Source organism: Leguminivora glycinivorella, chromosome 11 (assembly GCF_023078275.1).
Source record: "Leguminivora glycinivorella isolate SPB_JAAS2020 chromosome 11, LegGlyc_1.1, whole genome shotgun sequence".
Taxonomy (NCBI): Eukaryota; Metazoa; Arthropoda; class Insecta; order Lepidoptera; family Tortricidae; genus Leguminivora; species Leguminivora glycinivorella.
The window spans coordinates 1,008,301-1,030,410 of record NC_062981.1 but is presented as its reverse complement, the minus strand read 5'-3'; the positions used below and the strand labels follow the sequence as shown (position 1 = coordinate 1,030,410).

The following is a 22,110-nucleotide window of genomic DNA, read 5'->3' as shown; positions in this document are numbered from 1 at the left end:
ATAAACTACCGTAAAATGGGGTAAGAAGGGTAAACACAACGGGAGTAGGCACGAAATTTAAAACGTGATTTACCTTACATTTGAGGAGTGTCTTTTCAAAAGGGCTTATTTCCATTTTTTCTTTTTTTTAAACTATCAATGCAGTTTTTCTTAGTATAGAAAATTACGCGTTGTTTTGAGATAAAAGTTCAAAAAGTTTCGCCTTGATCTTTAAAAAAAAGATGAACATCAAAGTTTAGAACACATTTTGAAAAATGTATAATGATTATTCATGTGGATAAACCAATGTCATGTATTACAACATTCAAATCAACTAACGTTAAAAAAAAATCCAAAAACAAAATAAAACTATTTTAAAATAATAACATTTACGCTACAAGGCCACAACAAAAAGGCTTAATTCCCAAAAGTTCGCATCAAAAGTGCTTAATTCTCAAAAAAATATGGTAATTAAATATTTATTTAGGTACACATGTTATGTTTGATCACAGAGAACCTCCTATAGAGTAGCATTCTAGGAAATTATGTTCGCGATACAAGTCACCAGTGCCAGTGGTGCGAGGAGCGGGCGGGGAATGTGTTAAGCGCGCTGTGATTGGCCGTTTCAAGGACGGCGGGCAGTCGCGCCAGATGAAAAGGGACAGAAGTATGACTGTCCCTCTACTGACGCGTAAGTGGCCAATGTAAGTTGACCTATGCCGGCTCTGAATAAATTATAAATATGACTTTTATGTGGAATGTAATGACGTCTGTTTTTAAATTTGAGCTTCTTGTTACCTTTCCACACCACTTCACACTACAGGTGGACATCTTCAAGACATCAAAATACCCTTTTTCAATTTTTTACTGCGAAAAACACGCGCTGCTTTCGGGTCTGTTACTTGGTCGCTACTGATCGGGCACGGCGAGCGCCCGCGCTTATATCAGTGCAAATACTAGGAAGGCTGGCCACGGCGAGTCGTCTTGTAATAGATGTCTATAGGGGTTGGTCTGTGTGTTTGATGTAATCATAGCATTAACGTCAACTTACAATATTACAATTTTGCAAATTAAATATTAATTTCAAAATCAATACCATGGAATTATGTTTTTCTCAATTTCCCAAAAAAAGTTCAAAGTGGAAATAAGCCCCTTTGAAAAAACACTCTTCATTTACTGAATATCTAATAACAAAATGTGTACCATAACAAAGGTACCGTTTCAATCAGGCGATAGAATTTATGTACCATTTTGTAAAGAAATTTGGTGTAAAATCACATTTTAAGTTTCCTGCCTATAGACCGTCAACCAAATCTTGTCACTAGAAAAAGGCGGCAAATTTGAAAAATCGCGGGCTAGCAACACTAGTTTTGAAAATCGGTGGAAGTTCGCGTGGATCATTTGTATCTTATCTGTGGAAATCTCCGTCCTACCAAAAAGAGAAATAACTAGCACATATCCGTCCCTTTTTAATACATTATCTAATTCGTAAGGAAGGAGCGAGCCCCTTGAAAAAAAAAATATCTGTGGCTGTTCGACGTACATTGCTGTTTTTTGTTCGTTTCATAGGGATACCATACTTTAGTTTGATGTACATTGCTACTGCCAAAATTTGGTTGACAGGCTATATTTACCCCATTTTACGGTACTCAATCCCGCTCCCATAGATTAAAAAAAAGTGGACACTTGACCATAGAGTTCCAAATTTAAACTTGATAAACTCCGCTCATGAGTTTTAGGGCACCACGAACGGAAACCCCTACGCAGGCAAGCACTGTAACTATTCGCCGATCTTAACAAAGACCTTGGGCCTCGAGAAGACTTTGATGCCCTCCTCGAGCTTGGCCAGTTGCTTCTCGAGCTCCATCTTGCGGTTGCGCATGCGCAGCGTGTCGGTCTTCACGGGCATCTTGTTCAGTTCGCTTACTAGTTCCGCAAAACCTGGAATATAAATTGTGAATTCAATGACGGTTGATAAAATTTCAATAATTTAGAAGGCAATAATTTGATTCTGTAACACAGGATTATCTTAGCTCAGAACCCAAAGTCATGTTTACCTACTGTAGGTATATGTTTTTTAAGTCAATAAATATTTCTAATTACAACCATTTGAGAGGTCTTCAGTAGCTTTATTATCTGTCTTTTCAACAAAAGCCGGGTCGCACGCCAGTTTTTGAACAGCTGACCGAGGGCCACCAACTTACCAAGCAAATCTTGCTCGGACGAGGGAAACGTGCATGCATGAGCGTGGTCACGGTTTAATCCTCAGAGATACTTCTTCTTCTTTTTTACATCCTGTTACCCTCTGCTGGGTTGTAGGGCTTCTTTAGTAAAGGTTTGTACTTTTGTAGTGTTACATCTACTCATGTGCCGACGGAAAGTTTCCAAAATTCAGAAATTTTCACAGGAAAACTTCAGAAACTTTCCATACTTTGCATGGATGGAAACTTTCCATTTAATAAATTTAAATTCACTTTATTTTTCAAGAAATTTAAGATTTACGCAACTATGGGAACAAATCAAATTATTTTAACAAATATTCTGATTTGTGTTTTTTATGTAGTCACACTACTATATATAAATTAAAAATCGAAATAAGATGTCATATATTAAAGAAAAAATGACGAGCACCACCAGTGGTGAAGGCCGGATTCGAACCGGCGTCTTTTAGCAATCTGGGCCAAACGCCATCACCCCTAGGCCACCTCGCCACAGCGGAAGCCGTCGAAATTTCTCTTCTATATGTCATCTTTGTAAGACTAGGCGTCTTTGACCAACTCTAAGGGCAAGCAGTAGGTGCTTGCACCTCCTATACGAAACCTTTACAGGTTTGCGATATAGCTAGAGAGACTGGTGCTGCCCTCTATACGCAACTATGGGAACAAATCAAATTATTTTAACAAATATTCTGAATTGTGTTTTTTATGTAGTCACACTACTATATATAAATTAAAATAATTATTGTGGCGAGGTGGCCTAGGAGTGATGGCGTTTGGCCCGGATTGCTAAAAGACGCCGGTTCGAATCTGGCCTTCACCACTGGTGGTGCTCGTCATTTTTTCTTTAATATATGACATCTTATTTCGATTTTTAAATTTAAGATTTTTTTGGAAAGTTTCCGCAACTTGCACATCACTAAGTTACATCCGCCCAGTCGATCCGGAAGTTCCACCGTTGTATTGCCTTTTGCTAATTGCTAGTAGATCGGCACGACGCTAGTAGCCGGGTAGCTGGTGACATGCGTGTTGCATGTACTCACTATTCCTAAGCATCCTCAGCATCTCCTTGCGCTCCTGCAGGGTAAGCACATGATCGCCGCGAGAGTATGTCGCCGCGAGATAGACTACCCGTTCTTATGTCATTAATACAGTTAGAAGAAGACGTGTGATCTATCTCGCGGCGACATACTCCCGCGGCAATCATGTGTTAGGCCTACTGGTCGGGGAGCGCCACGTGTCCAGACGGGCACTCGAGGCCCGGCTCTCCAATTTCCTGACTCGCGCTAGTATACTGACACTACACTGTTACTGCTAATGCAATGATAACTATGCTATGTACTCACTATTCCTAAGCATCCTCAGCGTCTCCTTGCGCTCCTGGTCGGGCAGCGCCACGTTGCCCCGGCGGGCACTCGTCGCCCGGCTCGGCGCCCGCCGCGCCCGCGCCCGCGCCCGCGCCCCCGCGCCCGCGCCCGCCCCGCCGCCGTCCCGGCGCGCGCGCAGGTACGCGGGCACCACGCCGCGCTGGTAGCCTACAGGAAAAGGGTCGGTCAATAGGCGAGACGATTAAAAAATACTAATTAGTCCGTCAGATTATCAAAGAATTTTAGACACGTAATTCTTTTTCTCGTAAACGAAAAATTACGACGGTACAGTGCGTTGAAGTTTCGCGTGACGTCACGTCTACGTACAATTTTTACTTAGAAGTGACATCACAAGCCCCACTCGGGAATTTTGATGCTCCATATCTTTGTATTTTTTCATTCATTAGAAAAAGCGAAAAATATGTGTTCAGTATTTTTGATGATCTAACTGACGGACTAAACAGAATGCCATGCATTTTTTTATGTACTCGTCAACAAAACACCGAAAGCGGGCCCACAAAAGTGCAGACGGTCCAATGATCTAAGAAAGCAGAGGAAAGGCATAGATGAGTGCAGCGACAGGCAAGAATGGAAGACTTAAAAGAGGCCTAAGACAAGGGATGAGTTGGAGTTGTCAATGTAATTAATAAATTATATCCTTAGAAACTAAAATTTCAAAATAATAAAGGCTAATTTTATTTCATTTACTTCTTACACTTCTATCAATTGTACAAAAAGCTAAACTGATTCTGTGAATATCCATTTTTATTTCATTTGAATAGGTAGACGTGATCACACATGAGTCGACTGTGGTTCGTTTGGATGTATTGGTGAGTAAGGATTAAGTATGGTTAAACTTGGTAGAATAGAAATCCATGAAAGAGGCATATGTTCAGCAGTGGACGCAAATATGCTGAGAAGAAGAAGAAGAAGATGGTTAAACTTTATGTTTGATATGTTTTAATTTACATTTAAAACATAAAAAAACATTCAGTCGAATTGAGAACCTCCTCCTTTTTTGAAGTCGGTTAATAAACTAGATATCAAAGCGACATAAACTAGTTTCAAACATTTTTCAAGCCAAGTGCTTTGTCAACTAAACAGTTATTTTAGTAACTAACTTTCTATAGATTTAACTTAAAATAGTTACCTGATGGTAAATAAGGATCTTTATTGTCTCTGTCTTTCCGTTCCAAGATAGCATTTAGCCGACTGCGATTCCTCTCCGACTCAATTTCATCACTTCCCTTACGTCCCTTAGAAGTTGTCACTTGATTTTGAAGGCCGGAGTCCCCGCTCGCTCTCAACTTAGCTTCCTCATCCTCTTTTTTAGGGTATATCATTGTAAGTTTAGTGCATTCAGTTAGTTGTTGTGCTAGATTTGACTCAATAGTCTGACAGCCTATATCTTTCAAGCATCCAGATGAATCTGTAGATTTAACATCCTCTTCCTCCGTCTCTTCTTCCTTAACTTGCTTGGCACGTCTCTCTTTCCTTTCTAAGAACTCAGCCATATCACCTTTCTTTAACCGAACATCGGTGAGTTTCTTCCGTGAGTTGCCTATGGATTTCCCGATAGAGAGGGTAGCTTTACCACTCTTGCTGGAGGGCGAGGACTTTACCTTGTTGAGGGCGACGGCTGGCTGTCTAGAGACCCGCGGGGGGACGCTCGTCAGACCCTGTTGTGACTCTTTGGGCGACTTGCCTTGAATATATTTAAGCTGTTTCATGTTTTCCCTTATGAAGTTTTTTTTCTGCTCCTTTTCTGAAAGTGGTAGTTCTGCTTTGTGAAAGAGTGAAAAAACAGTTGAAACATCACACTATTTAGAGTCAGACGACATGTAAATGTTAAAAAAAATACAGTTGATTAAAGTCTATGGCAGTGAAGACATGCCTAGTACGTGTTACTGATATTTAACAAATAGATACGATATATTATGTATTTTTCCTTTTGTGTAAAACAGGTGAAAACGAAATAAGACATGTATTATAAATTATACTTACTTGGTTCTGGAAATATACCCTTGAGAGTATACATTTTGAACAATTACAACAAACGCTCAGAAACAAAATACACACTCATTATTTAACGTACACTGTACTGAGTACACTTTCTAATGATTGTAAACGTCCATATTCTACACTTTCCGATATTATTTTATGAATATTCAATGGGTTTTGTGAAAATTTTACGCTTGGTTTTTGTCACCTTCAAACTTATTCAAACAGCTGTCAGCCGTTTGTTTATGACTCCAAGAGTGTCTGGCCACCTGCGCTGTTTTTGAGGTTTTTAAATTTTTAATTTTACTTTATGGTTTAAAGGCGCTTCACACGATGCGCATTGCGAATATTCATGGTTTATAATTATTATCAGTTGAAGTGCTTAGTTATTGAGATAATAATATCGCCTAGGTGAATAAGCCTACCTAAATAAAGTTATCAGTTCTAGTTATTTAACCTTGAACCAGCCTTTCAAATAAAAATAAGGTCATGTATAAGGGTCACTTAAAAAACTTTTCGTTAGTTTGCCAAATAAAAGTTTTTATTTATTTGTCAATATTAAGTGTCAAGTTTCGAGTTGGCTTCAAAAATTCGTTAAATAACGTGAAATATTTTAAATACTACTCGATAATTGTTTATTTCCAAAATGCCATTCAGCGGAGCCATGCCTCTTATGTTCAACAACTACACCGTGTCTCGTCTCGGCCGGAAGGTGAATGTTGATGACCAGAAACTGCTCGTTGCACTGCCAAGAGATCTTATCCCTGAACGGACTTGGTACCTACTAATGTTTGCTGTTTATTTATTTTATACTAATAAAAAACTGTTTATGGGTTAAATATAATAGTCATATTTTAAAACAGTGTAATACCTACTGCAGCAACTGCTCATTGGGGAGTGCCTGAATAAAATGTCTGAGCAATGTTGCGGTCTAGTAATTCTTACTTAAAAATTTTTTTGTTAGGCGTTCCAGTTCCACCCTTGATATATAAGTTTCAATGGACTCGATGATATCAATTTACATGCCGGATTAAAAAAGTTGTTACATTATCCAGGGCCGAAGTCCTACAGAAAGAGGACACAGAACTGGTGGTGCTCGAAATGCGAGAGGAGATAGTGGAAGAAGCAATAAAGATTTGTTACGAGAGATATATGGAGCGCCAGATAGCGCCGTTCACCGCCCACTGCGCTGCGCAAGCCTGGCTTAAACTTATAGACTGGTAGGTACCACAAACCAGGGCTTGTTGCCAATCATTGACGCTGAATGATGCGCAACTGGCTCTGTCGCACTAATAGGGAAGAGCGATAGAGAGAGATACAACGATACGACACGGAGCTTCAGCGATTATCTTTTCTGCAGCCCCTCACATCTCCCCAAAAGCGATTATAGATATTTGCCGACTAGGGCTCCTTTGATAACAGCGATATCGCATGCGTATTGTGTTAAGGTATTTAGAGCTCTGAAGCAAACACCAAGCATTGATTTTCAGGTAGGTTTCACCCCAATATAATGTTGCCGGTAATATTGTCGAGGATATGCATATTGCATTATTAAAAGTTCCCTAGAGTAAGCTACCTTTATTTTCCAACAAATTTATTTCCAAAAACGCCAACATTGCTACAAATTTAGTCCCTTTAAAAGGGCCAAGGGCCTGTTTTACATCTGAATAGTCGCCTAAAGCGACTCAGTCGAGAGGTCGTGCCTATTCATGCTCCGTGCCGACGAATACCTGCCAAATTAATTGATTTTATGGCGAGTAGGTACCGATCGCTGTTTTCACAAAATGTCAATCTACTTTGTATAAAAGATTTGAAGGACTTGTAGATTGATTACGTATACTTATATAGCTGCAACTTTTTTTTAAATTGACGGTACCTATATTTTTAAACTTTGGAGCCACGAGTAGTGGTCACCTCGCATTAGCAGACCTACTAATTTTGTCCATAGGCACATTTGACATTAGGCACAGTAGGTATAATAAAGAGTACTATCATACAGTATGGCCACTCCCGCTCCCCGCTGAAAGTGCCACCCACCCCCTCTAGGTTACCTGACAGTTACCGCCTGTCAAAAACGCGAACAGTCGACTTGTCATAATTATCTCACTCATACAAGCATGGTACGCGTTCACCTACACGAGCTTAGAATGTGTGCTAGGAACGCGCCTCTTTCATATATTTGATCGCCAGTGTCCGAGATGTGCCATAGGTAAACTACGACCTAGGAAAGGTATTAGCTACCCGTTATTTGCGATTTGAAGTTCGTCTCAAAAAGTTTGTTTTGACTTTTACCTGCGTAGGTAAGTCCTTTCTTGAAATATGGAGTTGGGGTATCACACAATGCTTAGGCACCTTCAAGCAGCAAGTGTAAAAATATGGGTCTACTTGCAAAAGTTAGGTATACAAAAAGATGTCCCACGCTCTCACGCAAAATAGGTGCTAGACGTTAAGATAGATTGATAAAGCAATATGGGTCGTTCTATCTTTTCGTGCCGATTTGGCGTTTTTTGTGATATTTTTTTTTTTTAAGGTATGGTCGTTATTTTGATATTGCGAATGTATATACACATAGTAACTATGTTTTAGTGAAAGGCACCTTTATACTAGTTTTACTTTCTAAGAAAAAGTAAGGATTGTAATGAAGGCGAAGATGGAAATGAAAATCCATGGGAAGGTAATGTCCACGTAAGGATGGAAATGAAATTGATTATATTTTAAAAGATGGAGGCTCAAAATAAAACGATTTAATACCTGTTTTATAATATAATAATCAACTGTTTGATATTTTCCAAATTTTCGTGAGTCAAGTTTAGGTACATACTGGACTTGTCCTCGGCTTTCACGAGATTCTCATCATGGGGGATGGTGATGTCAACGAGCACGGCCCGGCGTTGTGGTCGATCTATTACCACAATGTCAGGCTTATTGGCTACATATACAATAGTCCTGTCAGTGATAATAGATCGATCCCAATAGAGCGAGCGTGGCATAACCGATTTCGATAACTGGCGCAGTTACTAAGGACGGCAGTGTAGTATGGTACTTCGCGGTCCACAAGACCGTATTGAAGAGCAAACTGCTGGTGAATAATCCTGGCTACAAGATTATGACTGTACAAGTACTCACCGTTAGCAAGATGAGAACAACCCGAGATGATAGATGATATGCCTGAGTGACTCTCCGCTCCGGGACGGCAGCATGCCCGACAAATGTCGACCGTACCGTCCTTCAGGATATATTTCCGGTAGTCGTTCGTCATCATAACTTCATCCGCAATTGCACAGGCAAAACCCTCGGTTTCTCCATAGAGGTCCCCGAATCTTAACTAGTTCAATGATGCGAGCAGGTCTACATCTGGTCCCGTGAGGGCCTTGTAGAACCACCCTTGTAGCGGCTTGCTCTCCTATACCGCCTTGCGGTCCGCAGTACTTAGTACCACAGGTTTGCGCCAGTTTTCTTTCGCCAAGGAGAGCGGCGTGAGGTTTCTGTCTACTGCCACCACATCACGCTGCATCCCACACTCGTTGTTAAGTAAGTAATTCCTGGCGTTTAGGAAGCCTCAACTTCCGCACTTCCATGGGATGTACAATCTCATGAGTGTAACATACGATGTGTGGTGAGCAGTAGGCGGACCCTTCGATCCAGGGCGTCCAGCTCGGTCTGGGTCCACTTTAGTATGCCAAAAGAGTATAATTATGAGTAGGGGCATTACCCAGGCATTAAAGACGCGCACTTTGTTGCCTCCTGACAAAATACTGTTAAGGACTTTTGTGAGCCGACTGAAAAAGCGCTCCTTCACCGACCATTTAATGTCATCATCCTCAATACCCAACGACTGTGGCATACCAAGGTAGGTACTTATAGGTTTCTGATTTAGAGATAGATCTGAACGACACATTGTCTCAGAAAAGAGTAAATTTTCTGAATTTACTACCTTCCCCGCTATACATGCATATCCGCACACTTATCGACACCAAATTCCATTTGGATGGCGGTGCTGAAAACTTCTGTGGTTTTCAATAGCACCATCAGATCTTGGGTGTGCGGTGAAAATAGTTTGAGATCCTCCAAGTACAGAAGGTGAGAAATTACTTCACCCTCTCTCTGAAGCTGGCAACCTAGCCCAGAATCCTTCAGCAGAGTGCCGAGAGGATTCAGAGCTTGGCAGAACCACTATGGACTCAAATGTCACCCTGGAATCCGGCGGCATTATGAAGTCCGGCGGGCCAAGAGGGTCATCCCTGTCTCCTGTCTGACGAAGGGCTGTGGTCCACTCCCTCATACCTACATGCGGCCAGGACGGATATTAAAACTGCATCAAGTTTATACAGCTCCAATATCCGTCTCAGCCATAAGTGAGGCACCGAATCTGTGCCTTCTTATAGTCAATCCAAGCGGCCGAGATGGCCTTTTGTTCCGCTGAACTTGTTGGCAGATGGTCATGTCTAATAGGAGCTCTTTAGTACCGAGGGACCCAACCCTACCAAAGACATTTTGAGCGGAAGCCAAAATATTGTTAGAGGTAATGTTCGCGTTAACGTTTGCTCTCAAAATAGATGGAAAGAGCTTGTATAGTGCAGGCATTAGGCAAGCACGTAATGGGTCTATAGTTTTTTGCTTCCGTGTTACTACCGGACTTATACAGCAGGAAAGTAACACCAGTTGGATCCAAGTAGGGTTGCCAACCGTACTATATAATATAGTACTGTACTATATTTTGGCCCAGCGTACTATATTCTATATGAAGCATATATAGTACGCAAAAGTACTATATTTTTGGGGTCCATGCCAGTGGCGAATTTACACTAGGGTCAAACCGCCAGGAGCGGCGTTTTGATAATGAAAAAAAATTCGCTTTTATTCATATTTATCCTTCACTGTGCATTTCATTACTTCGTTCTGACCTGCAAATATTGCAGTTACGTATAAAGCCACAGTTGTTTGCAAACATTTGTATTTTTTCTAATGAACACAAGTTAAATTATAATCTATTGAAAATATTTCAACTTGTGCTGTCTTAAAGTAGTCACACTACTATGTATTTAAATTAAAACCGAAATAAATTACACATATGAAAGAAAAAGTGACCAATAAAGAGGCATTTCCCGCGATTGGAAAGTACGCTGGTTCGTTTCCAGCCTCAGGCACCAGAGGACTTGGTCACTTTTTCTTTCATATGTGTAATTTATTTCGGTTTTAATTTGTATTTTTTCCATGATATATTAAATAACGACATTTCTTAAGGGGATTCTCTACTCCGATGAGCTTCGATTTGAATCCATTGGTATTATGAATATTACGACAGTTTCTAAAGAATATCATATTAACAGAATCGTCTTTAAGCAAACTAGCATCCCATAATTAGGTACCTACTTCACAGCTTATTGATTCTGTGATATTTAGCATCAAAGTTGAACTATTTTAGGACCGAAACTGGTTCTTTGGTCAAAATTTTTGCCTTAATTATTTTAAACTTAAAATCGCTTTTGCATTTTTTTAAAAGTCTAGATTTCATTGAAGTAAAAATGTTTTTAAAATAATGTCAAATTTCATAAAAAATATAAGTACTTATAATATGGGTATTTTTTTTTAAATATGGGTCTTGTAAAAAAAGTAAGTAGGTAACTATTGAAATTAAAAGAATATGAATAGGTACGTAAGTAAAAATTTCATACCGGTAAATAAATTTAGAAAGTGATAGAAGACTCAATGTTGCATATTTTTCGAAATACGCCATATATATTGTTGGTGTTCAATAAAACATTTGGTACATTACATACAATAAACAACTAGTTATATATTACGCTAAGTAAAACATTCGACGACATGAAAGTTTGCTTTTTTAAAAAAGGCCAAATGTTAAGTTGGTAAATGTGAGCTTGGCAAATAAAACAATAAGTTGGGAAATGAGCATTCGGCGGAATAAAATTGCGCGAAACGTGAGTTGGGAAGTGATATTCGGCCATACACCTTTCGACGATACTTAAATAAGAGAACCAATGCAACACAAAACTTGTCAAAAATCGATGAAAACCGATGGAGCCCCTTAGAGTGGACAGAAAGAACGATCTCTACGACTTGGTTATCGATTATGTGTACCGTACTATATTTTATTTCGGTGTACTATATTTTTTAGATGGAAATTTCTAAAATACTATATTTCCCTAAAAAAAAGTTGGCAACCCTAGATCCAAGATCTTGCGCTTGGCTTGTTGAAATTGCGTTGCCAGCCAGAAGTTCCGCGGAGAAGGAGAAGCGGAGTCCGCGCGAGCAGCGAGAGCCACCTAGCGAAGCCAATCAAGTGTGGCGTCATCCAGCCGCTTTGACTGCTGAATGACGCGCACCTGATCCGATAACCGTTGGTCCGACACGGTGGTGGATGGCTCAAGTGCCTGAAACAGACGTAGCATCTGAAACGGTACGCGGATAGCCAGGTCCCGCCCTCTGCAGCACCATTATTATCATTTCCTTCCAAACTGATTCATTCCCTTCCACGCCAAAATTGGAAGGAAATGGACGGAAATGAATTGGAGCGGAATGAAGTTTTAACGTTTATTTCAAATATCTTCGCCGTCTCTCGGACTTCAAGGCCACCAAGCAAGCCAAATGAAGACATACCTAAATGATAATAAATTAACTTGACAAGCAATTTCTTTAACTACATAATGTCAAAATAATAACCAGATGGTAATGAGTACTTACCCAGGACGAAACTGGATTTTGATGAGGAGAATCGAAATTGTTGGTAAACCATTAACGTGCGTCCTTCCCCATTGACAAATCGTGGCAGGCTGAGGCGGCAGAGACACGCGGGGATCACGGGTGTTTGTAAATAAATGCGCGTTCAAACTGGACAAGTCTGACAATTTTTTCGACTGGAAATGAAATTGCGCGCGTGACAAAATTAAAAAGTGCGTTCTCTCTATCAAAGATGCACGCTAGCTAAGCTGAATATGCACTTATATAGTATTAGTTATATACTTACTTATAATCAATAAAGAAAACTGGGATTTGTCTGTAAATTATGGGAGTTTTGTAATTTTGAACTTCGTGGTACGCCATTTTTGGTAAGAGGGAAATGAAGATTTCGCATGTTTTTTATTTTTATAAAAAAAACTATAAGAGCTAGCAAATTTCCAACATGCTCGCCTTATGTTTAAAACTTAAAATACAACTTTTAAAAATAACCACTTGTACATGAGAGTCATCTTAACGCTTGATCCGAGCTCAAACACCAAATCGGCACGAAAAGATAGAACGACCCATATACATTACACATTACAGCTAGTAACACAATGATAATACTGATAATAACGACTTTGAACTACTGCAATGTGTCCATAATTTAATCCTATTAATGTCGGTTTCAGGCAGAATTTTCTTTTCCACAATTTAAATCTTAATTATAGCGGGACGATTTGGAATAACAACATCGGCACTGACGTTAGAACAAAGTTTATTTTGTATCGAACATATATATCAACATAGTACACAAGGTTTGGTTACTACACAAACGAATCCAAGCTGTATTAGTTAAAACGTAACAGTTTAAATACAATTAAAGAGACAAAGGGTCGTAGGGTCTGACATGCGCAAAGGCGTGCGTTCTCTAGTAAAGTACCGGCCACTGTCTCTACAAATGCGCAGCGCTGCCAGCCGCTACGTGATTTGACAAAATAAGTTATACACGGTAGCCAGCTAAGGTTGACCCGCGGCTTAGTCCGTTATTAGGAAGCGAGCCGGGGGTCTACCTCTGTTGGTCCTATTTGGCAATCGTCTATCTCCCTTAGACTGACTCGTAACGTCTCTCTGAGACGCGTTAGGCGTAAAGCCACACGATATAAGCCATTAAAATTAATAACAAAATCTTCCCAGGCATTTCTACAAGCACGACCCAGGTGAAGACCCCTCCGCCCACCCCCTGCTTCATCCCCAAACGCTTGGAATCCTGGACGCCCGACGAGATGCCCTCCCCCTCGCCCAAGGACGCGTGGGGCCGGCAGAACCTGAACGTGGTTGAAGAGGTCGTAGAAGAGACGTTGACTAAATGGCCGAGCTCACAGTCTATAGACTTGCCTGTAGTGGAGGAAATTCCGCCGGAGTGTCGGTATGACTCGAAATGATGTCGTTGTACTTTTTCACTGTCACTCTTCATCATTCTCTTGTCTTGCCCTTCAGTCACTTGTGATCGGCGCATAATGTCTTCATCTTCCATACATCTCTATCACCCGTCGTCTGGTCGTTAACTTGCTTTCGTTTCTTTCAAGTTTGAGATAAAAGCGTGCTGGACGAAAAACGTTTTGGACAAAAATCGTGTTGGTGAAAAGCGACTCTGACGAAAAGCGTGTTGGACAGCGTGTTAGACGCAAAGCTTGTTGGACGAAACGAGTGCTCTTATCCATTCGTAAGAATCGCGTTTTGGACACACAGCTTTCAAATCCTCGGTTTTCCTCTCCCATTAATTCTTTTTCCACCATTCTAAAATGGTACTGCCACACTTCGTTGTTCTAAAATGATACTAACTCACTTCGTCCTTCTAAAATGGTACTGCCACACTGTGTAAACTTACTTAAGGTAGTATTTTTATGTCTCACCAGGTTTCCGGGTAAAGTGATGCTGCCGGGATACATGGACGATGAAAGTTACGATTATGACTCCATTACTTTCGTAAGTAATACTTAAACACAGCAAATAAAATGTCTATAGTATGTGCATTTTTCTTATTAGGATCGAAAGAGCTCATGATTCGAAGTGGAAGAAGTATAAAGATTTCGACATCAAAATAAAAATCAGCACCGGTAATAAGTGATCAATCATCATCGTCGCCAGACACCCGAGTTGTTGGAAATGTGCGTTGACAGCCTTTAAAATGGGAGTACGCTCTTTTCTTAAACCTTAGGCCAATATTACAGTATCATAGAAGTTTGATTATAGACAATATGCCGTCCTTATTCTTTACGCTGAAGAAAAAGGGAGGCATACAGACCATAATTATATTTATGATAGTGTGCTACCAGCCTTATCCTAGCATTACGTTACTCTTGTCCCGTCTCCAAGTTGATGTGTCCCAGTTTTCTCCACAGGACGAGAGCATGTCTTCAGACATGGCGACGGAGAGTGAGCTGCTGCAGAAGGTCACCAACTACACTCCAGCTGAGACTTCCATCAAGGACAAGGTTTGCTCAAAATGTTTCTCTAAAGACGTCGGAATGTATTGTAAATTCATAATGCGATTCATAATTTTATGTTTTGTCTTCGGTACTGGTCACGAATAAACAGAGAAACTTAATAAAAGCTGATAAAGCCCCTGTTTGCCTGGTTCTCCTTTTCTTCAGATTAACCTCAACTTGCTTGACTTCCTTGTTCTCCCTACATCTTATTGTGGTAGATGTATTAGATGAATACCTACCTATTTTGAAAAGTAAAAAATAATCCTTTAGCGACCCACCGTACAAGAAACATTCAAAATCTAGAAGTAAAAGAGTTGAAGTTTGGTTTTAAAATCAAAGACATACCCGTACCTAAGAAAAACAGCTGTTCTGTTCCATTGATTATACATATTCGGATAGGTGGACCTGATGAAAATAAGGAACCTTATTATTTCCAATATATTTACTGTCATGTTATTTCGCATGGTTGGACTAATTTTGTTCTTATGAGATATCAAGGTTATTTAGACAAGGTATTCAGCATTCAGCTGTAAAAAATGCTTCATTTTAATCTTTCGGATCGCCAATGGGATCCATAAAAGTTTTCTCATTACCTAATACTCATTTTCTTGTAGGAATCAATGACCATGATGACATTCGGCTCCCAAAAGGGCACTGCCACGAACACAACAGACATAAACCTAAGCTCCCTCCACGGAGGGGGTGATTCAGCCACCCAGCAATCCAGGATACGGTCCCACTCGACTAAGAGCAAGATCTTCAATCGATCAAGGTACATACAAACATACACAGACACCCCATATGCCTCTCTTGATGATTCAGCGATCCAGCAATCCAAGATACGGTCCCACTCCACTAAGAGCAAGATCTTCAACCGATCAAGGTACTCGGTTAACTATAGACAACACAGAGGCATCAACGCTCCCTCTTGGTGGTTCAGCCACGCAGCAATATACAGTCCCACTCGACATAGATCAACAGGTACCACCGACGTCTTAAGCTCTCTGCACGGAGGGGGAAGGATGGGGGATTCAGCCAAGGCCAAACCATACCATACATATCCATACGCCGACTTTTAGCACTAAATGGGCCCACTTAAGGCCTTCCAAAATGCTTAGATTAGTGACGTGTACAGCAGTGGCGCGGCGTGAACATTTTCGTAGGTAAAGCCGGAGGGGTTTTCGGGAACTATTTTGTATAGACTTCTAAAGAAACTGGACAATATTAGGGAACTCTAGAGGAATCGAGTTGTATCGACGCTACGCCACTGGTGTACAGTCACCGGCATAAATGTGATGATTTCTGTACCTTGTCGCTTTTAATAGTTTGACAATTTCGTATGAAATTTCAAACTAAACGTTAATATGACAAGGTACAGAAATCATCACTGATTTATGCCGGTGACTGTATCGAGTCTACTACCTACTGTTCGTAAATAAATATTTGAGACGTATAAGGGTCGTTCTATCTTTTCGTGCCGATTTGGTGTTTGAGCTCGGATCAAGCGTTAAGATGACTCTCATGTACAAGTGGTTATTTTTAAAAGTTGTATTTTAAGTTTTAAACATAAGGCGAGCATGTTGGAAATTTGCTAGCTCTTATAGTTTTTTTTATAAAAATAAAAAACATGCGAAATCTTCATTTCCCTCTTACCAAAAATGGCGTACCACGAAGTTCAAAATTACAAAACTCCCATAATTTACAGACAAATCCCAGTTTTCTTTATTGATTATAAGTAAGTATATAACTAATACTATATAAGTGCATATTCAGCTTAGCTAGCGTGCATCTTTGATAGAGAGAACGCACTTTTTAATTTTGTCACGCGCGCAATTTCATTTCCAGTCGAAAAAATTGTCAGACTTGTCCAGTTTGAACGCGCATTTATTTACAAACACCCGTGATCCCCGCGTGTCTCTGCCGCCTCAGCCTGCCACGATTTGTCAATGGGGAAGGACGCACGTTAATGGTTTACCAACAATTTCGATTCTCCTCATCAAAATCCAGTTTCGTCCTGGGTAAGTACTCATTACCATCTGGTTATTATTTTGACATTATGTAGTTAAAGAAATTGCTTGTCAAGTTAATTTATTATCATTTAGGTATGTCTTCATTTGGCTTGCTTGGTGGCCTTGAAGTCCGAGAGACGGCGAAGATATTTGAAATAAACGTTAAAACTTCATTCCGCTCCAATTCATTTCCGTCCATTTCCTTCCAATTTTGGCGTGGAAGGGAATGAATCAGTTTGGAAGGAAATGATAATAATGGTGCTGCAGAGGGCGGGACCTGGCTATCCGCGTACCGTTTCAGATGCTACGTCTGTTTCAGGCACTTGAGCCATCCACCACCGTGTCGGACCAACGGTTATCGGATCAGGTGCGCGTCATTCAGCAGTCAAAGCGGCTGGATGACGCCACACTTGATTGGCTTCGCTAGGTGGCTCTCGCTGCTCGCGCGGACTCCGCTTCTCCTTCTCCGCGGAACTTCTGGCTGGCAACGCAATTTCAACAAGCCAAGCGCAAGATCTTGGATCCAACTGGTGTTACTTTCCTGCTGTATAAGTCCGGTAGTAACACGGAAGCAAAAAACTATAGACCCATTACGTGCTTGCCTAATGCCTGCACTATACAAGCTCTTTCCATCTATTTTGAGAGCAAACGTTAACGCGAACATTACCTCTAACAATATTTTGGCTTCCGCTCAAAATGTCTTTGGTAGGGTTGGGTCCCTCGGTACTAAAGAGCTCCTATTAGACATGACCATCTGCCAACAAGTTCAGCGGAACAAAAGGCCATCTCGGCCGCTTGGATTGACTATAAGAAGGCACAGATTCGGTGCCTCACTTATGGCTGAGACGGATATTGGAGCTGTATAAACTTGATGCAGTTTTAATATCCGTCCTGGCCGCATGTAGGTATGAGGGAGTGGACCACAGCCCTTCGTCAGACAGGAGACAGGGATGACCCTCTTGGCCCGCCGGACTTCATAATGCCGCCGGATTCCAGGGTGACATTTGAGTCCATAGTGGTTCTGCCAAGCTCTGAATCCTCTCGGCACTCTGCTGAAGGATTCTGGGCTAGGTTGCCAGCTTCAGAGAGAGGGTGAAGTAATTTCTCACCTTCTGTACTTGGAGGATCTCAAACTATTTTCACCGCACACCCAAGATCTGATGGTGCTATTGAAAACCACAGAAGTTTTCAGCACCGCCATCCAAATGGAATTTGGTGTCGATAAGTGTGCGGATATGCATGTATAGCGGGGGAAGGTAGTAAATTCAGAAAATTTACTCTTTTCTGAGACAATGTGTCGTTCAGATCTATCTCTAAATCAGAAACCTATAAGTACCTACCTTGGTATGCCACAGTCGTTGGGTATTGAGGATGATGACATTAAATGGTCGGTGAAGGAGCGCTTTTTCAGTCGGCTCACAAAAGTCCTTAACAGTATTTTGTCAGGAGGCAACAAAGTGCGCGTCTTTAATGCCTGGGTAATGCCCCTACTCATAATTATACTCTTTTGGCATACTAAAGTGGACCCAGACCGAGCTGGACGCCCTGGATCGAAGGGTCCGCCTACTGCTCACCACACATCGTATGTTACACTCATGAGATTGTACATCCCATGGAAGTGCGGAAGTTGAGGCTTCCTAAACGCCAGGAATTACTTACTTAACAACGAGTGTGGGATGCAGCGTGATGTGGTGGCAGTAGACAGAAACCTCACGCCGCTCTCCTTGGCGAAAGAAAACTGGCGCAAACCTGTGGTACTAAGTACTGCGGACCGCAAGGCGGTATAGGAGAGCAAGCCGCTACAAGGGTGGTTCTACAAGGCCCTCACGGGACCAGATGTAGACCTGCTCGCATCATTGAACTAGTTAAGATTCGGGGACCTCTATGGAGAAACCGAGGGTTTTGCCTGTGCAATTGCGGATGAAGTTATGATGACGAACGACTACCGGAAATATATCCTGAAGGACGGTACGGTCGACATTTGTCGGGCATGCTGCCGTCCCGGAGCGGAGAGTCACTCAGGCATATCATCTATCATCTCGGGTTGTTCTCATCTTGCTAACGGTGAGTACTTGTACAGTCATAATCTTGTAGCCAGGATTATTCACCAGCAGTTTGCTCTTCAATACGGTCTTGTGGACCGCGAAGTACCATACTACACTGCCGTCCTTAGTAACTGCGCCAGTTATCGAAATCGGTTATGCCACGCTCGCTCTATTGGGATCGATCTATTATCACTGACAGGACTATTGTATATGTAGCCAATAAGCCTGACATTGTGGTAATAGATCGACCACAACGCCGGGCCGTGCTCGTTGACATCACCATCCCCCATGATGAGAATCTCGTGAAAGCCGAGGACAAGTCCAGTATGTACCTAAACTTGACTCACGAAAATTTGGAAAATATCAAACAGTTGATTATTATATTATAAAACAGGTATTAAATCGTTTTATTTTGAGCCTCCATCTTTTAAAATATAATCAATTTCATTTCCATCCTTACGTGGACATTACCTTCCCATGGATTTTCATTTCCATCTTCGCCTTCATTACAATCCTTACTTTTTCTTAGAAAGTAAAACTAGTATAAAGGTGCCTTTCACTAAAACATAGTTACTATGTGTATATACATTCGCAATATCAAAATAACGACCATACCTTAAAAAAAAAAATATCACAAAAAACGCCAAATCGGCACGAAAAGATAGAACGACCCTATAATGATAATGTTGTATGATCAAGTTCCAAATTTTTAAATATTACGACTTGGGTCATTTAAATGAAATTATTTCGTGAATTGAACAATACCATTTGTCGCGAGAGTATAGTAATGCCATCTATTGTTTTACGAGTCAAACATATAAATTGGACTACGGAGTTCCCATTCTTTGTTAGTCTCTTTTCTCTGCCTATGCTAACTTTCTTCCTATGTTTCAGCATGCTAGGCAGATCGAGAAACTCTCTGCCTCCTCTCCATTCGGACTCGCGATCCAAAGGATCTGTCATCTCAGACTGTCGGCTGAGAAGCCTCAGGTAATGTTTTAAAAGCCACTTGTTTAAAAATTAAGGTTATGGGCATTTTCTCCACAGCATCCAAAGCATCTCTTTCTTAAGTTTTCGGTTTTTCGAAACGTTTTGGGCTAAGAATCATGGGTAGACATCAGTGGCGGCTGGTGAAAATTTCTGCTAGGCAATTTAGGCAAGCCGGTGGGAATTGGCTTGTATGGACTAGCCGCTGCTGGTAAGGGTCCCCCCACATCTAGCGTCTCGGGAACGTCGTCGCCTCTCCAACGCCCGCGCGGCGACGACGCCGCGCTCCCGCAGCGCCGACGCGACGTTGCGGCGCCTCTCGAACGTCGACGTCGCAGTGGCGTCCGCGCGGCGTCGACGCCGCGCCAACGCCGCGCCAACGCCGCGCCCGCGCAGCGCCGCCGCGATGCCAGCGGCTACCAACGTCCAGCTAGGGCTTCCAATACCGGGATCCCAGTATCTCGGGATTTTTGGGGTAGATTTCAAAACCGATATTTAATTTTGTAATCGGAATTCCGGTATTTTTAGTAACTAACAAATTATGGCAAATAAACGTAAACTACTAATCAAAAACCTTAAATTTCTGCATCATGAATCATGACGGTCGCTAGACGCGTAAATATTGCTTTTTGCTCTCGTTTCTTCGACACATTCTCTGTTTAGTGTTTTTACAATATTTCTATGAAATGACAGTTTTTCCGATGAAGAGGAAGCAATACGTCAAACGTAGTTGATACAACACAGGCCACAGACCCTCTGTAAACAAGTTGATGCACCTACATTATAGAAATAACTTTTCAAAAAATCGGTTAAGGCATACGAACTAACGTATAAGCTACTTTTGATTTACTGCCACTGACGTCGAGGAGGCGCGGCGCTAACGCGGCGTCGACGCCGCGCGGACGTCACTGCGACGTCGACGTTCGAGAGGCGCCGTAACGTCGCGTTGGCGCTGCGGAAGCGCGGCGTCGACGCCGCGCGGGCGTTGGAGAGGCGACGACGTTCGCGAGACGCTAGATGTGGGGGGACCCTAAACATACCGGACACAGTTTTTTTAAGACGCATTTTCGAGTTACAAAATAAGATCTAAATCTTGAAAAACTAGAGACTCCCACATATTGTACTAGTTACAGTCGCCGGCAATAACATCGCACAAAAGGATTTCATATGTCAAATATTTGTGCGGCCTTATTTTTGTGCGATGTTATTGCCGGTGACGGCGGTGACTGTACATTCTTTGTTGCAATTAATAATTCTTGTGATAATCCATACTAATATTATCAGGGAGCGTACTTTTCGTGCCGATGACATCAATTTGATGTCACGCTCCATATAGGGTGATCACAAATTGTTTTATTGTTAATTATTAATCATTAGTCATCAATCATTTTAAGTTATGAATTTCTTTGCATGGTAATGAATGCAAGAAGGATGGTGTGCTTTACGTTAGAGAGAAATGCTCTTTTCTACGTATTTATTGTAAGGTGTTGTTAACAATACTATTTAATTAAATTTATTTATAAAAACAAATCAAATAATTTTATTCACGTTTCACATTTCAAGTAGGTATTATTTATGCCACATGTAAATGGACTACTGTATTTGAAGTAATTTGTAGGTATACGATTAAAATGATTGACGACTAATGATTAATAATTTACAATAACACTATTTGAGATCACCCCATACGGAGCGTGACGTCAGATTAATGTCATCGGCATGAAAAGTACGCTCCCTGAATATTATAAATGGGAAAGTGTGTGTTTCTATTTGTTTGTCCATCTTTCACGGCAAAACGGAGCGACGAATTGACGTGATTTTTATGGAGAGTGACATAGGCAACTTTTTGTCTCTTTCTAGCGCGAGTGAAGCCGCGGGCAAAAGCTAGTGAATTATAAGTGACTTACGTTTGTTTTAGATTGGACACTCAGTACGAGTTATCTTCAGAGAAAATAGATTCGGCGCCGAAGGTCAACGTCAAAAGAAAGTGAAAACCCGTTGGGTATGGTTCATATCTTATTTATACTTATAATATAATACCTATTTAGGTATATCTGTGATATTTTATCTAAATCCAAATAAATTAATGAATAATGATATATTTATGTTATCAAACTAGTATCTGGGGACACGGAACGGAAGTGTCCCCGTCAAATCAAGTAATATATTATTCTACAATACTACTTACCCGCTTTTTGACTTTTAAATTCACGTTCAAAACACGGGGATAACCATGGGCGGCAGTGATCGCTTACAATAGTTACAATCCGTCTACCTGTCTGCTCATTTGCCTCCTATCTCATAAAAAAGTAAGAGTTACGAGATTGAGTTTTGTT

The 22,110-nt window shown here is 41.1% G+C and overlaps 2 protein-coding genes across 3 annotated transcripts; one reads left to right on the top strand and one right to left on the bottom strand.

Annotated features, from left to right (window-relative positions):
* Positions 1 to 1,612: 1,612 nt before the first annotated feature.
* On the bottom strand, positions 1,613 to 5,773 carry LOC125231260. 2 transcript variants are annotated; one of them, XM_048136652.1, is made up of 4 exons: positions 5,567 to 5,773; positions 4,713 to 5,345; positions 3,542 to 3,730; positions 1,613 to 1,920 (listed from the first exon to the last, which is right to left on the bottom strand). In XM_048136652.1, exons 1-4 carry the CDS (start codon positions 5,598 to 5,600, stop codon positions 1,760 to 1,762), a joined length of 1,017 nt encoding a protein of 338 aa, XP_047992609.1. In that variant the 5' UTR covers positions 5,601 to 5,773; the 3' UTR covers positions 1,613 to 1,759. The 2 variants fall into 2 exon arrangements, with proteins under 2 accessions (XP_047992609.1, XP_047992610.1); XM_048136653.1 differs by having other exon boundaries at positions 4,713 to 5,327.
* An 884-nt stretch (positions 5,774 to 6,657) lies between these two features.
* LOC125231241 lies at positions 6,658 to 21,771 on the top strand. The gene is made up of 7 exons (XM_048136631.1): positions 6,658 to 6,783; positions 13,439 to 13,670; positions 14,161 to 14,230; positions 14,647 to 14,739; positions 15,348 to 15,505; positions 19,682 to 19,777; positions 21,693 to 21,771. The coding sequence occupies exons 2-7, from the start codon at positions 13,528 to 13,530 to the stop codon at positions 21,763 to 21,765; spliced, it is 633 nt and encodes a 210-aa protein (XP_047992588.1). The 5' UTR covers positions 6,658 to 6,783; positions 13,439 to 13,527; the 3' UTR covers positions 21,766 to 21,771.
* The last annotated feature ends 339 nt before the right edge of the window (positions 21,772 to 22,110 follow it).

Coding starts and splice junctions, on each gene's coding strand:
- LOC125231241 (XM_048136631.1), top strand. CDS start 13,528: ATGCCCTCCCCCTCGCCCAAGGACGCGTGGGGCCGGCAGAACCTGAAC. Junction 14,231..14,646: donor ATTATGACTCCATTACTTTC/GTAAGTAATACT, acceptor TTTTCTCCACAG/GACGAGAGCATGTCTTCAGA. Junction 19,778..21,692: donor TGTCGGCTGAGAAGCCTCAG/GTAATGTTTTAA, acceptor CGTTTGTTTTAG/ATTGGACACTCAGTACGAGT.
- LOC125231260 (XM_048136652.1), bottom strand. CDS start 5,600: ATGTATACTCTCAAGGGTATATTTCCAGAACCAA. Junction 5,346..5,566: donor GGGTATATTTCCAGAACCAA/GTAAGTATAATT, acceptor TCTTTCACAAAG/CAGAACTACCACTTTCAGAA. Junction 3,731..4,712: donor AGATCCTTATTTACCATCAG/GTAACTATTTTA, acceptor CTTTTCCTGTAG/GCTACCAGCGCGGCGTGGTG.